This window comes from Schistosoma haematobium, chromosome 3, assembly GCF_000699445.3.
Source record: "Schistosoma haematobium chromosome 3, whole genome shotgun sequence".
NCBI classification, from domain to species: Eukaryota; Metazoa; Platyhelminthes; class Trematoda; order Strigeidida; family Schistosomatidae; genus Schistosoma; species Schistosoma haematobium.
In genome coordinates, this window is record NC_067198.1 from 28,733,221 (window position 1) to 28,748,822 (window position 15,602).

At 32.4% G+C, this 15,602-nt stretch overlaps 1 protein-coding gene across 1 annotated transcript; it reads left to right on the top strand.

Annotated features, from left to right (window-relative positions):
* Window positions 1-3,267: 3,267 nt before the first annotated feature.
* MS3_00005448 (uncharacterized protein) lies at window positions 3,268-6,985 on the top strand. Its single transcript, XM_051213518.1, has one exon. It carries the CDS (start codon window positions 5,072-5,074, stop codon window positions 5,498-5,500), a length of 429 nt encoding a protein of 142 aa, XP_051069506.1. The 5' UTR covers window positions 3,268-5,071; the 3' UTR covers window positions 5,501-6,985.
* Window positions 6,986-15,602: the final 8,617 nt, after the last annotated feature.

Sequence of the window (15,602 nt, forward strand, 5' to 3'; positions counted from 1 at the left end):
ATGTGCATACTGTGCGTATTGCCTCGATATTGCCTTGATTCCCAAGCATTATGAGCAAAGATGGATAGTGGCTATCAGTGGAATCCAGGACGCTCGTTTCATCCTATTTGGGACTCGTCAGCTGGATGTGCCGAGTTAATTTAAACTTCACCCCATCGCACAAGCAAGCGGCTATCAGGATTCAGTAGCTAAGTGGATAACGTGATGGCGTTCGGGGCGAAAGGTACTGGGTTCGAGTCCCGGAGTGAATATCAGTTCTGAGATGCAGGTACATCCATCTGACGGGTCCCAAGTAGGACGAAACGTGTGTCCTGGATTCCACCGCTAGCCACTACCCGTCTTTGCTTATATGATCATTTTGTTATTATTATTACTATTAATATTATTGTTATGGGATTTACATAATATGCATATTCATTATTTAAAACAGAATTACTTATCGACAGAAAAATAGTGATTCTTAATTATGACCGTAGTACATAATATTCTTTATACCACATTGTTGAACTGAAGATATTTACCAAACATGAAGACCGTTCACATCAAAGGGCAAATACCAAATTAATAAACACTAATAAATTAAATTGTCTGGATTAATGGTTGAGTTTAGCAACAAGAAGAGCTATGAGTAAATCATTCAGAAACCAGAAGTTCAGTTTTTGACATGGCATAGCTTAATCTTAGACCATATAAAAAGTAATGATATATTAAAGTGACTGATTAACCAGTGAAGTCGTCATATTGCATTTCAGCTTTGGTGAAGTGATTGTTAGCATTATTTAAAACCCATGAAATAATAATGATCAAATCTTTTTATGTACTATTCTGAAAACCACAAATATTCTATGGTACGAAAACTAGATAAGACTGTTAAGATACATGATTGAATTGCTGTTAATATAAAAGTAGCTGTGGAAATGATATAAAACTTTTATCGAGCTATGTAACTACAATTCCTTTTTAGGTGAAAAGTTCAATACTGTATGATATGAATTGAAAATCTCTGAAAATTGAGAAAATACGGATATCATTTTGTTTAATTAAAGAATTCACAGGCCATCGATTAAACAAAGGTTTGACGTTGGAGTTCGTGGTTAATAACTCAGAATATGAGCAACAGCCAAAGTCAATAGTTTTGTATTGAAGACCAATGACTATGATAGAAAAAAAGACTAGATTAGCACGAAACTTCAATTTATTTTCCTGGATTTTGCGCTATCGATAAAAATGAGAAAATTTGATTTGAAATATGAATGTGAATAAAGTTTACGTAATAAAACGTATAGTTTGACAGTAAATTTCTTAGTATTAGGTAGTTGACAGGAAACTCTGTGATTTGATTATGAATCTTCCATTATTACTTTGAATATCATCAATGGGAGTTTAGAGAACGCAACATTATCAAAATTATCCACCAGAGCTACAAAACTTTATCATCTCAGCACGTGAACCATATATTGTATATTGTACAATGTGATTTGTTTATTTTGAAAAAAACTTAGTTGTTAGCCGTTATTGTTAAGTTATTACAAGGTTATGAATACTATTTATCTATCGGGTGATTGTATTTTTGTCATAAATTGTATTTATTCTGAGATTAACTTCGGAGTATTCTTTTTTTCAGTTCGCTTCATGTGGTTTAGTTTTCTTTTGTCAAATTTATTGAAAATTTAAGTAAGGCTTAGTATTTCAGCAGTTTTACAAGTTGATCCGTCACAATTTATCAATTTATACCGCAACAAACTAACAAACTAATTTACTGAAATTTTGATCTAGACAAGAGAACAACTAGAGTTACTGAATAAAATGAGTTTATTATTCTTTTTTGACATTTGTTTTGTTAGCCATAAATATCGTACATGGTAAAAATTTAAAAAATTATGATCACAAATGAAGAGCTGATATGGTGTTTTGAATGAGATTGTGATGGAAACTGTGAATGATGACAATAAAGTAAAAAGAATGAAATGATAAGTTAAACAGGTAGTGTAAAAAGTCAACAGGAAATCATGAACTTAGAGTGAGCTCCAGTTGGAACTTTACAGTAAGTTATATCAAAAATCCTCAGGGAACTGGTAAACCTCACTGGATTCGGACCATGGTTACTCATTTTCATAATTTGACACATTTCCTCTGAGCTATCTGGGTAGGGACTGACTTTCTGTAGGACTGAGATATTTACATCGTCTGATCACTGAATCATAGCCGGTGTTATCTTTTATAATCCTTTACCGTTGATTGGACTTAACTGATCAATGGTTGAAATTCTCTACTACTCAGTAATCAATTAATACAAAACGATAATTTAGCTAAGATAGATACTTAATTATGTGGAGAGTGTAGACTTAAAATGTAGGGAAGTCTTTATCAAACAATAACAAACATTAGAAAAATAATGAAGTACACAATCGGATCACATAATTAAGAAAAAGTTGACTGAATGAGTAAGGTGAACCATACTATAAACTGGGGATCAGTTTTGTTAGTAACGACACTAAATATTTTTGTGATATTTCAAAAAACTTCATTCATAACTAGAGAAAACTACTGATTAATCAAATTTAGCGTAGTCTGTTGCGAGGAGAAAATTATTAGACACTTATAATAAACCAAGGATTGTCTTACTCTACAACTTACAGTATCCAACAATCAGACTGGTTATTAATCGCTCCATCTCTATTAGCTAAAACATTCAAGTATTATTTACTTAATTCTTTTGGTTAAGATACCCTGTTCTTGAAACTGGTTTCATAAATGATCGCTTAAGTAGGTGAGCTCATATGTATTAGGATGACAGGACACGAATTTTGAAAACGAATTACCTATCTAACAATATAATAATGTCATAGATTACATCGCGAACTAACCTTAGCTAATTATCCATTTAAAATCATGAAGCACTCGACTGCCATTTTATCTTAGTATGGAACTCCTCCGGGATGAACATCCACGACCCTAATGGGGAACGTTTCCTGGCTTTTAATGGATCCCTAACTAAGAATGATTTATTCTATGAATAATAAAATCCCATAACCTCCACAAACTCCAAACGGAAATATCATAATTTTTCAGATTCGATTTTATGGATTTATTTCTAGTAGATGATTTTTGGATCATTAGAGTGCTAATATTCTTACGATTATGATAGGTGTTTCGTAATCTACCCATGTTTCTTTAAACTAAACAAATTTACGCCACATATGTTAAGCACACTTTCTTGGAGACAATTAAAGTAAAAAAATTTGGTACATTTTAATTTCTCGAATAGCATTATTATATTACCAGATTGCAGAATAGTGATTGATGGAAATTTCAAATCCTCAATACTGCAAGAAGTCAACTGGTCAAGTAATAGGGTTAAATCGATAAGCCAAGTAAATCAAAATTGTAACATATGTTGTTTTGGTTTTATATGATTGAAGATAACTATTGTTGTGACGGGCGGTATCCAAAATCTGATGTTGATACACGGTGTGCTACGTGCTAACCTCCCTAACCGACTACTTAAGCAAGGACACAAGAGTCAGCGAGGAAGTGTACTATACTTCTAAATAAAATGTACAAATACTCTTATATATACCACTCTAACATTAATAAATCGATCCATTTCTTAGCCAATGAAATTCACTTGTCCCTTAGGTCACTTTTGATTACCATAGATTGACCTAGGCCACTTCTTATTGGCTCTCCATATCATATGTCACCTGATGGCAAGTAATTACAAATCCCAAGTTCAACTAGAAAAACGGAAGTCGATCTGTTTCAAAATAAAACAAATAAAAACCATACCTTTGAATGAAGATGTAATGGAAATAACTTATCAAATGGTGATGAAAATTCCGTAAACACATTGACCATAACTAAAGAATACTTAATCATATTAGCTTTGGTCTGTATGAACAATTATCGATTTTGTTATCAAGTTTTGAATCTTTTCCCGAAGCGTTTAGAATCTTAAGGTCGTGTTTGTATAATCCAACCATCAAAATATATATTCTTCTTCCTACCTGTTTTTTACTTTAGATATAAGTGTTGAAGATTCTGAGAAGAATAAAAGTGGTTATAAATTCAATAGCTAAAACTTACCAGATGCATAAAAATGATTTCTTAAATAATAAGACACAAAAACTATATCTTATGTCAGTTTAGGTCTTTATGGTCTGATTTGATGGACTGACATGTTGCCTGTTTAAAATGATCTTAACATATGGTAAATTATATAATTTATCATAGGGCTATATGGGTCGACCTCATTAAAAGGATGTTTTGTTGAAGTGAATACCAAAAATATGGCATCAGATCAATTTGCGAATCTCATCGAAAACTGATCTGAAGCAAATACTGTATACATGTCAGATAGAACTTTCAGCGGATTCTATATGAAAGGTATCTTCAGTGAGCTTTTGAATTTGAGCAACAGGAATAATTTTAACTAGTTTAATGGACACGTATTTTAAACATTTTCAAAAAGTTAATTTTAACTTAATTGTATGTTCATCAATCAATATTATTTGAATCAATACAACATAGTTCAATGAATTTATAATCTGAAAATCAATGGAATTGGTTTTTAAATTTAATTGTATGTTTGTGTCAGTATACGTTTATGGTGGAACTAGGCAACCAGTAGTTAGTTATAAATGCTCAGATGACAGTGAATAAGGTCTTGCATATTTTCATTACATCACACAACACAAGTGAAATGTTGATTGGATAGTTATTAAATTTTAATAGTTGAATTTATGAGTCTATGTAAGCTAGACCACCATAGAAAACCTGGACGAAACGGCCGTCTAGTGTTTCCAGGATTTCTATGGTGGTCTAGCTTACATCGACTCATGAATTCAACTATTAAAATCACTACAATTTCAATAAATCCCATTCTGATAAAAAGTTATTTAATTATCGCTTTCATAAAGTCGATTTTTCATTACTCTGTCAACAAAATAGAAAATATTTAAACCATTTATTGAAAGATTTCGATGAGATATATCAGATATTTTTATATTAATACTTTGTCTGAAACTTTAAATGTTTCGAAATAGTTTATTAAACATTTCAAGGTCACAACATGGAATATTTTAATTCAAACGCACTTTTGTATCATGTGAATAAATCACTAAATAAAGAAACAAGAAATTCAGTGGACCGATGTGACTGCAGAACATTTATGATTGATAGTTGTCATATGCATAAATGTCAAATAAAATATTTGTTCAATTGTTTGGATAGCTGTTCAGCTAATACTGTTTTTTATAGGTATCACTTATTTCGGTGTGGTTCAATATTATTCTATCATTATTATGTAACTTTGTTAATCTACAAAATGTATAATGTTAACATTGAAAGAATTGCTCATCATTTCATGATAAACCAATTCATAGAAATAAATATAATGCTTTCATTTGTTTTATACTCCCGAAATAATACTTATCTTCAAGGTGAGTTAACTACATTGAAACTAAAGATGATTTTAAGTAACAACATCAGACATTCTTAAATTCTTGCTAGTTTCAGCGATAGTTGAACGTTATTAATGTGTAAACATCGTTTTTGTTCACTACTAAATTATCATTTAAAAAGTGATATTTATAGTCAGACATTTATCAATTACTTTATTGTGAACAGTGATATGCATTAGATGTTTTGTAGTTTGAAAATACAATGACATTATAGAGAAATAATAATGGATTGTGAAAAGTAATAATGTTCTATTGAATTACGTGTAGAATCTTTTCCATAATTAAAGGATGTTGAGTGAAAGTGAAATAACCTATGTAAGAAGTTGGAGCAAGAAATCCAAAAACTCAATTTCAAAGAAATATCTTTAATATGAATTTGGAATCTCAAGATTTTCTGATGCATTCAAAAATCGGCTAATGATAGCTATAAAACATAACGTTCAATGCAGCAAAGCTGAAATTAACGTTTACTAGTAAGAATTTATTTTCGATATCCGTAAAAGATAAGCTCCCTCATCTGGTCGCCTCTATGCTCATCTACCTGTTCACATGCTGTTATGGAGCAAGGCACATAGGCCATAACCTTCGCTTGCTTTCAACTCAGGTACGAAAACATATCTCAGTGTGGTCCTACAATAGTGAAAGAAATAGCTATAAGTTCTGTTCTCGAGTGTTTAATCGATTTTAATCACTCCACCAATCGACAGGTAAAGGATAAGGTTAATTATACAATTCATCCAAATCTATCAAGATTTCTTCTCAGCCAACTCCTTGAAACAGAAGAAGCTCTTGTCATCCATGAAATGAAGCCAAAACTGTGTGTACAAAAGAAGTATGTCTTATGCTTGTGTTTAACATGACCTTAAGTTACTATTGTTTATTTATTTTATTTCTATTTCATTGATTTCATCTTTGAAAATATCCCTCTCTTTAATTATTTCCTATATCCCATGATTTTAATCATAATTGTTTCAGATATCACTTCATTTTATTCAACCACTCAACTGTTATTAATTATTTGTGACAAAAATATTTTAATTGTTTTGCTCTATTTGCATTATAATCCGTTTCTAACTTATTATTCCTACTAGGCTTTCTATTTGCACACAGTTTTTTATTGTTATTGTTTACACTACATAATCTAGTATTACTACTTTTCTATTAAGTCATCATGTTTATGGATTGTTTATATTTCCTCACGGAACTAATACCTAAAATTTCATACACATATGTATGATTATACAACTTGGTAATACGTTCGTTGAAAAGAATCCATTTCCTGAACTTTATGTTTTTAATCAAAATACAATTATTTTTGAGGATAAAGGAGCTAATGCTAAGAAATTTGCAGATTTTTTAAGCTTAAATAAAATAGCTATCTGACAACTTTATAGTAGTTGGCAGTTTTTGATAAAATAATGTGATATACTTTCAAAGCAATTAGAGATCTTACAGTTTTCCCTTGATAAATTGACTTAGTGTATTGAGAAGGGGAATACTGAAACATCGTGAATTAGCCTCAACATCATTAGATAACTGTTTTTATACAAGACCAGTTCCATTGAGTTAGACTGATGTTCATCACTTTCTCTTATCATGCTCATACCATCTTATCTATAAGTACAACCACATGGGGATAAATTTACATACACTGAATTATAAATCCGTTTATTTCGGTATAAACCAATTAGATTTTCCTTACACTCGGATACTTTGATTGATAACGTAGAAGGTTCTTCATGAATCATAAAACATTTTAAATGATTCAGTTAGCCAGTATCTCAGTAATAGGTTTATATATAAATGCTATCATTGTATATTTAATCTATTTGTACATTTTGTTCGAACAAAAGACGGTACAGGCGAGTTCCCAGGTAGTAACATTCGTAAGCAAGATGAATATCCAGTCTTGAGAAAAATGATTTCTCTCGTATTTAAGTTCATAACAACTGGAATTACTGACCATTTTATAGAAATGAATAAACGTTCAGCATACTGTTAGAAAAAACCTAATATTAATATGACATATATTCAAATGGGTTTTTATTTGGATTTTCAGTACAGATTAGATTTACAGTTAAATAATCGATAGTAATTTTCAGTATTTACCACCAAAAATTGGTGATTTTTTCATTTGCCTAATTAAAATTGAATTAAGCTTGTCCCATTGATTATGTACAACTAGTTATCTCGTGAATATTATATAATCTTAAATGACTCCAACTTGATAAAAAATATATTTTGACAAAGTGGCGATAGTTGGACAATTAATGAAAATCAGAAATCAGAGCTTGACAGCCGTTTTTTAAAGTTGAGGGACTCATAAATAATGGAGACCACAACATCACTCAGCTAATGGGTAGGAATCCACCGGCATACATATTTAGACTTCAGTCAAATCACTATATTAAGAGATCATCATCTATTTCATATCATGGACTCGATTACGTAAATAGTCGTATCTACCCCTCGTGGAGCCTAGGCCACCGACCAGGAATTTTCAATATTATCTCATAACAAATTTTATCAAATGAGATTACTATATAACTTGGTAATCTTATAAACTTAAAATATAGATTGTTACTATTAATTTTTGATATTCAAAAGGTTGCGATTTTTATTACTGATAAGTGACCTTCACCTCAATTACGAGATCTCATGAAAACAATGTATTTGATACATATATCTGTTTGAAAAGAAAGCAAGTAAGCACAAACATACTTGTATACACACACTTAAACCCGCCAGTAGATAAATTAGAATATCATACATACTACAAATTCATTGATACTTTTTAAGTAAATATAGAAAGTATCTAGCTGCGTGTTTGCCCCATTTCGGACGCGTCAGTTGAATGCATCTGCACCCTAGAGCTGATGTTTATCCCGGGACTCGAATCTAGTACATTTCTCTTCAAACGCTCGACCCACTAAACTACTGAGTGCAGATAGTGGCTTTTAAGCCACAAACTTTCCCGTCAGTCCACTAAATCTTCATTTACTAAAAAGAAAGTTTCACTGATTCGTTGACTGAATAGAAATTACATTGAAATAGGTAAGGCAATGAACATTTATAGATAGTAGTTACAAATGTAAAGCCAAAATACAAATAAAACAACTCAAGATAACTGCCATTTTGTCATAGCATATTATAGAAATATAGTTAATAAAATCATGAAATATGAAACTTTATAATTAAATTTAAGATGGCTCTATTATAATTTCATAACACATAATCTTGTCCCGTAATTTTATATCCAATACCATAAATAGAAGTTTTCATGGAAATATTTTCAAAAAAAATGGTTACTAACTTAGATTCAATCGAAAGTCTAATGAACAATCAGCGTATCAATTTAAATTTCATGTCGGTTAATGAAATTACGATGATATAGGTGAATATATAGAAAAATTAGACAGTTATATTCAGTAGCGATCTGTGTGAGTTTAAATTTTTAAATCTATGTAATTTATTTAAATAGGACATTTGTGTTAATAACAAGTGAACATGTGATATAGAATGCATCTAATTTCTAGAAAACGAATACAATTTTTTGCTATGAGTTATCACTTTTTAGTATGTTTACTGCAGCTTAGTTCGATAGGATGATTTATTAATGTATTTATTATTAATACAGTTATGCTAGGAACAAGAAGAATTGTATTCCACTTTTAAAGTACTTACTCATAAAGAGACCATACTATGAAGCCACTTGAATAGTTAGTCTCTAAATAATAGAGTTCAATTAGTTTTTATGAATACAGTATGGTTTGCAAAAAGACATCAAATTCTATCCATGTTGAAAATAAGTAAATCCAAATGATATGTTGTTATTCTAATAATATGAAGTCATTCATTTATATGATTGTTCATTCGAGTGAGAATTATGAAGTTTAGAGAACGACATATTCGTCTTATAGAAATTCAGTTCACAATTGGATGGAGTTATACGTAGTCTGTAGTCATCAATGAACACTAAGCGATTACGGTCACTAAAAATAAGCATCGATAACAGCAGGATAAATAAACTCAAAGAAATTTAAAAACAAATATAAAACAGAGAAAACAAGAGTCAAGAATGAATAAAAAAATTGTAATTATATTGAAGGTTGACTGCACACTGGTAATGGATAAAGTGAAATAAATCCCTATTGTATTCATTTATAATCAGAAAATAAATAAACCACTCATGAAACACACCAAAATTATTAAAGTAAACAAAATAAGTTAATCTTATATCAATGCAAGAACAAAAATATCGCTGAAGATCATGCAACATCTAACAGTCAGTCAGCTAGTGATACTCAACGCAGAGACTAGCATATACATGAACTGGTAAAAGTTACAACACCAAATTGGCACAACCACATAAAATTTATTCAGATTAATTCCCACAACAGTATAACTAACAACAATATCACAAGTAGGAGAAAAACTCAGGCATAACAAAAGAAAAATAAGCGATAATACAAACTCATCAATCACATTCTAAGGCAAAACATAGAGCACATGAACCTGCACCAATATGAGTGATTCTCAACCAAATCAGATGACATCTGTAACCACCAGTTACGACAATCGAGACCACGTCAACTACTTGATCTGCACTTATCAAAACAACTCACTTCAAATTCCAATGATTTCACGGACTCGTATCATTTTTTGATTTGGTCAACCATAGCTCTCTTCAAATCCACTTCCATATCTAACAACATTTCCCATCCAGGTGTGTGTGTGTGTGTAGAGGTGATTAGAGGTGACACATATCCTGACCACCTCACTGGATCAACATTCACTTCCCCATCAACCTACATGACATATCCAATTAGTACTCTGTATTTCAACTGAATATTGCTCACTCTGTAGTCAAGGAATACACGAGTGACACTTGGAAGACACCTATAATCGAACACTAGTAATCCACACTTATCCTCTATCCTCATAGATGTGTTTCACACACACACACACAAAGAAGAAGAAGAAGAACAGAAACAACCGACGAATATTTCATACACATAGTTCCCTTTATTATCTTAAATAGAGCAAGAACAAAGATTGGTGCAGAATAATATGAATTCATTTTATTTCGTTAGGTTCTCATCATTTGCTTACAACTTAAAATATTTGAGAATCAGAGTTATTACAGATATTGACATATTTACACATAAGAGTGTAATTAAAATCAATACATGTGTATGATGATGTAGCGAAGATTCAGATAGAGTTAATGAGCTCATAAAATGTTTGATTCGAATAAATAAATAAAGTTAGAGAGGAAAAGTTCTGGAACATTGAAATAGTGATTAGAACTCATGAAAATAGATTAATGGTTATAAAGAAAATATGAATTGAAATCAATCATTTATGTATGATGTAATTTAAACTTCAGAAAGAGTTGCAATAATGACGCAATAAATAAATAGATAGGAGCAAATGAATAGAAAGGGTGGAGGTTATTGTTACCAGGGTAAAGAAAGATTTATTACTGTCTCTTTTTGTATACATAGATCTGGTTTTAAACGTTTGATTGCTAACGCTTCAGCGAATTTCAAAAGGTTGGGGTTTGATTGTTTGTTAATCACCTTGAAGGACTTCAGTATATCAACTTCATGTCCTGTATCAAGGAGATGTCTTGTGATAGCACTGTTGAATGCGTTCAATCCATTTAATCTTAAACTTTTCGGAATATGTTCTTTGATTTGGACGTAGGCTCTCCTTTCTGTTCTACCAATGTAACTGCCTTGGCAGGTACATGTAAATTTGTATACACGGTTGGTGGTAACATGAAAGGGATACCTGTCGACCTTTGATTGTGTCAAGGAACATGTTGTTTTGGACAGGACAATCAATTTCGCTGCAGAATAAGTTCTTGTCAGTGCAGTTTTTAGTCTCATATTGATTGATCCTGTGACATCGTCACCTTTGAATTGAAGTTGAATAAAAATAAGCTTTTTATTTGCTGTAATTTCTTTCGGTTTTTTATCTTCACATTTGCCGTATTTCTCAATAAATTTCAGTGGGTATCCGTTATTCTTTAAACATTTTTTAACGTTCATAACTTCCTTTTCTAGTGTATCGGAAGTACATATTCTTTCTGTTCTGTGAAACAGTGTTTTGACCAGTGCCTTTTTGTAACTGATTGGACAAAACCTATTGAAATTAAGATAACTACCATTCCATGTGTCTTTCTTATAAACTGAACGTTGAACTGTACCATCCTTTTTTCTTTTCATCGCGATATCGAGAAAATGGAACTTGTTTTCTTCTTCATGTTCCATAGTGAAATGGATATTCGGATGTGCTTCGTTGAAAAACTAGCAGATTTATTGCATGTTGTTTATTATTACATACGATGAAGGTATCATCAACATACCTCGAATAATATGTCATTTCATCAATCACTCGTTTGAGTTTGGTTCTTTTGACGTTAGCCATGAAAATATCTGCTAGGACAAGACCTAACGGACTTCCCATCGCTACACCGTCGGTTTGTTTGTATAAACACATTTATCGGTTGCCAGACTGATATCTGCTTCACACCAATAGTGACACAAATCGACAGAAGCCAGTCGAGCATCTGAATCAGTGACGAGATGTTGTCACATATCAACACATCAAGACTGGTGAGATCGCCAACACAAATGAAGTGGTCAAAACACTCAACCACCTCGTTCTATATAACTCCTCCAGATGTTGATGCAGAGCAGTCATGAAGCAGCATTTCGCATTTCGAAGGAGAGAAACACATCACCAACATGCCATCAGTCTTGCTCAACACGGTCAGAGGATACTGGGTTTTAACAGAGTATTCACCAAACAGAACGACACACACTGTCGTCGAGGGTGTCAATCGACACAATCGAACGTTGTGTTAAGCCCGAAGGATACAACCACATTCGGACGTCGGAAAGTATTTCCATGTCACAGAATCTGACAGAGAGTGAACATCTCGTCGATGCATTCACGTCCAATTATGAAACCAGTCTAGTTCGATCATCACGAGCACTCATCGATTGTTGGATTATTATTGAAGCAAGCATTTTAGATAACACATCGAGCAAACTGATTCCTCTATGATCGTCACTAGAGAATGCTTATCCTCTCTCCTGAAATCAGATGATCAACAATCGAACCTGGAACAGTTGACACTTATTCACATACATTCCCTTCTCCAATTAACATTACTCATTCCATTGATCATCAGTCATTTTCACCTATCACGTTACCACATGCAGTCTTGTGAAGTCAGTTCACGTGCTCCATTGCAAATCACCACTATTCTTATAAAACACAATATACTTCAATAAAATATAACCCATTTCACTAGAAATAGATTAAACGAATGACTTCCACTTCTCTACAATTATACTTCAATAATAAATGACTGATTTATTTGAATAAATAAATAAACATTGGATTCATTCTAAACTGGTATTCGTGAATAACGCAAACGTAATTTATTTATATTTATCTTTTTTGTATAACAAATGAATAGGTAAATTTGTTTACAATTTGCCTTAAAAATTATCATTAATATTCATAATTATTGATTCCAGTGCACACGTCGATTTAAAATTATTAAAAAGAATATTCTCATGTGTATATAATCAACATATTGAGTTTTTCCGAATCAATCAATATATGATTGTTGTCATGATTTATTCCATGCACTCTAACCAAATAACAGAAAAGGCGTGCACACAACAACAGGCACACACAGGGTGTAACAGTCTTTCATGATACAATAATCAATACTGATTCTTCTTGGAGTCAGTCAAATAGAGAAATTCAGGATTACTTGTCAGATTATTGTGAACTACATTTTTGAAAAACACTGCTACAATTAGTGCATGCTTAAGATAGTTATAAGCGTAACTAGGCCTTCTGTTTAGATATTCTATATTATTTCAAAATTTTCAGTAAATTTGTTATACCACACATATACGAACAAATACCATGTCACATAACACATGACTGTCAAATTACATTTAAATGGATCAATTCACTTAAATTGAATGATTAACATCAAATACTGATTCTGTTTTGTTGCAACTATTTATTTTCATATTTAATTAGATGTTAAACAATAAGAACAACTAAGTTTGCAGAATAACATGAATTCATTCCATTTTACAGTTTATCATCAGCTGCATACAACCTAGACTTATTATTATTATTATTAATATAAATATAAATATAATTTAAAAAATGTTTAGCGTATTTTAGTTTGTGAAGTTTAGATAAATATTCGAAACGTAACCAGAATCTTAATATTGAGAAGAATAAGGATACAAAGTGTGTGAATAAATGTAGGTAAGTTCGATGTGCATTTATATATTAGGAAGTAATAATTCAGGGTTATGTAATGAAATTAATAAGTGATTGGGTAATGACTCAACATGATAAAATAAACAAATATGTGAAAATCAAGAGATGAATATTAGATGACGAAAGGATAATAAAAATGAAAGGTTGAGGATAGGGTTGGAAAAAAGATGTCCATGTTTATGCCTGTTACTTATTTAGAATGCATTGCTTATATATATTTCATGTCCGCTATCTAAAAGATGTCTGATAATTGCACTTGCAAAACTTTCACTCTTTTTCAGTTGTAGGTTCCTAAGAATGTGTTTGGAAAACCTTGTAGAGGCCCCTCTCTGTGTCTCTCCCATATAATTGTCATCGCAGGTGTGTGTAAATACATAAATGCTATTGGTGATGTCGAAAGCGTATTGATCTAAAATTGAATTGTATAATGAGTACTTAGTGTTGTATGGTGAAACCAGTTGAGGAACAGTGAAGCTTTTTTCAGTGCCGCCTTGACTCTTTAATCTATTATTCCTGAAATCTCATCTCCTTTAAGTGGGAAGGCGAATTACGATATATTTCTTTCTAGCCATCATTTGCTTATCATACTTGAGATATTCTTTTCCGTAGTTCGAAATGAATTTCCTCGGGTATACATTTTCTGTTTCTGACATCAGTGCTTCTTCTGGTATATTGTCAGGTCCTTCTGCTGCCCACACTTGATTTGTCTGATGGCCATCCTGCTTCCTCCGGTCGTTGGTGGAGTGACATCTATAGGAAGGTCTGCAGGTGCTACTTCGACGTCCAATGGACTCAATGGGGCTGGTCTGTTCAATGGCTCCACAAAATTTTCTACCCGTCGGTTCCTCTGTCCTCGAATTTCAGTGATTGGCTTTCCTTCTTTGTCCTTGACCACCCTCTCTAGTTTACCATATTTCCGTGCCAGTTACTTCGTTGTATCTTACAAGTTGTTCAATATTTCCTTCTGTTGAAGCTTTTTCCACTGTCGTTGATAGGTCTTCCACGCATTTCTGCTTGTCAGCTCTAATGCTCCTCTTCACTTGCTCGTTTGCTTCAGTGTATTCAGCTTGTGCCTTGACTCTCTATTCTTGTTCGGTTGTTGTTGTTAATTACTGTTTTCTTGTTCTCGCTTTCTTGAGTTTTGCCTAGAGTTTCGATGGAGATCCATTCCTCATGATGATAAGTATTGTCTGTGTTACTTTGGACAGCATCAGAGCAACTGCCTGAGTGTGTGTATCTTTTTGTTCTTCGTGACCAGAGTACAATAGCATCTCTCCAGAATCTAACAGTTTTGTCCAGCTTGGGTCCAATATGTTTCACTTATTCCGAGAACCATCAAGTTGTATCTCCTCATTTCCGTAGATAATTGACTGGTCGTTCCAGCCTCCTTTATTATCCGGACATCCCATATATCTATATTAATCGTTGCAGTGGTTGTTAAAATGAGCATCGGCCTCATGACTTTCGGGAAATCTCGGTTTTCATAATGAGGCCTCATAATTCTTGTGAATAAAGATCCTTCTAGCCGGAGGACAGAGATTAAGTGATTTAAATCACTTTTCGCATTTGGCGTTTTTTGGCAAGGTTATTTTCTAAGGGATGCATATGCAGACCCGATGCTCAACCCTTCTCGTTTATCCGGTTTTGGGACCGTCAGTAACCCTAGAAGAGCTACAGGTGGATTTAATAATGGACGTACCATCAATATATATAGACTAGTATGTTGTGTTCTGGGTTTCGTGACTTATTTTCGTCTGTTTTAGTTTAGCCATGAAGAATCGGCCATGATATGTCCCAGTAGTGATCCGATGG

What these genes read in the sequence shown, in the direction of transcription:
- MS3_00005448 (XM_051213518.1), top strand. Translation starts at nt 5,072, where the DNA reads ATGGAATATTTTAATTCAAACGCACTTTTGTATCATGTGAATAAATCA.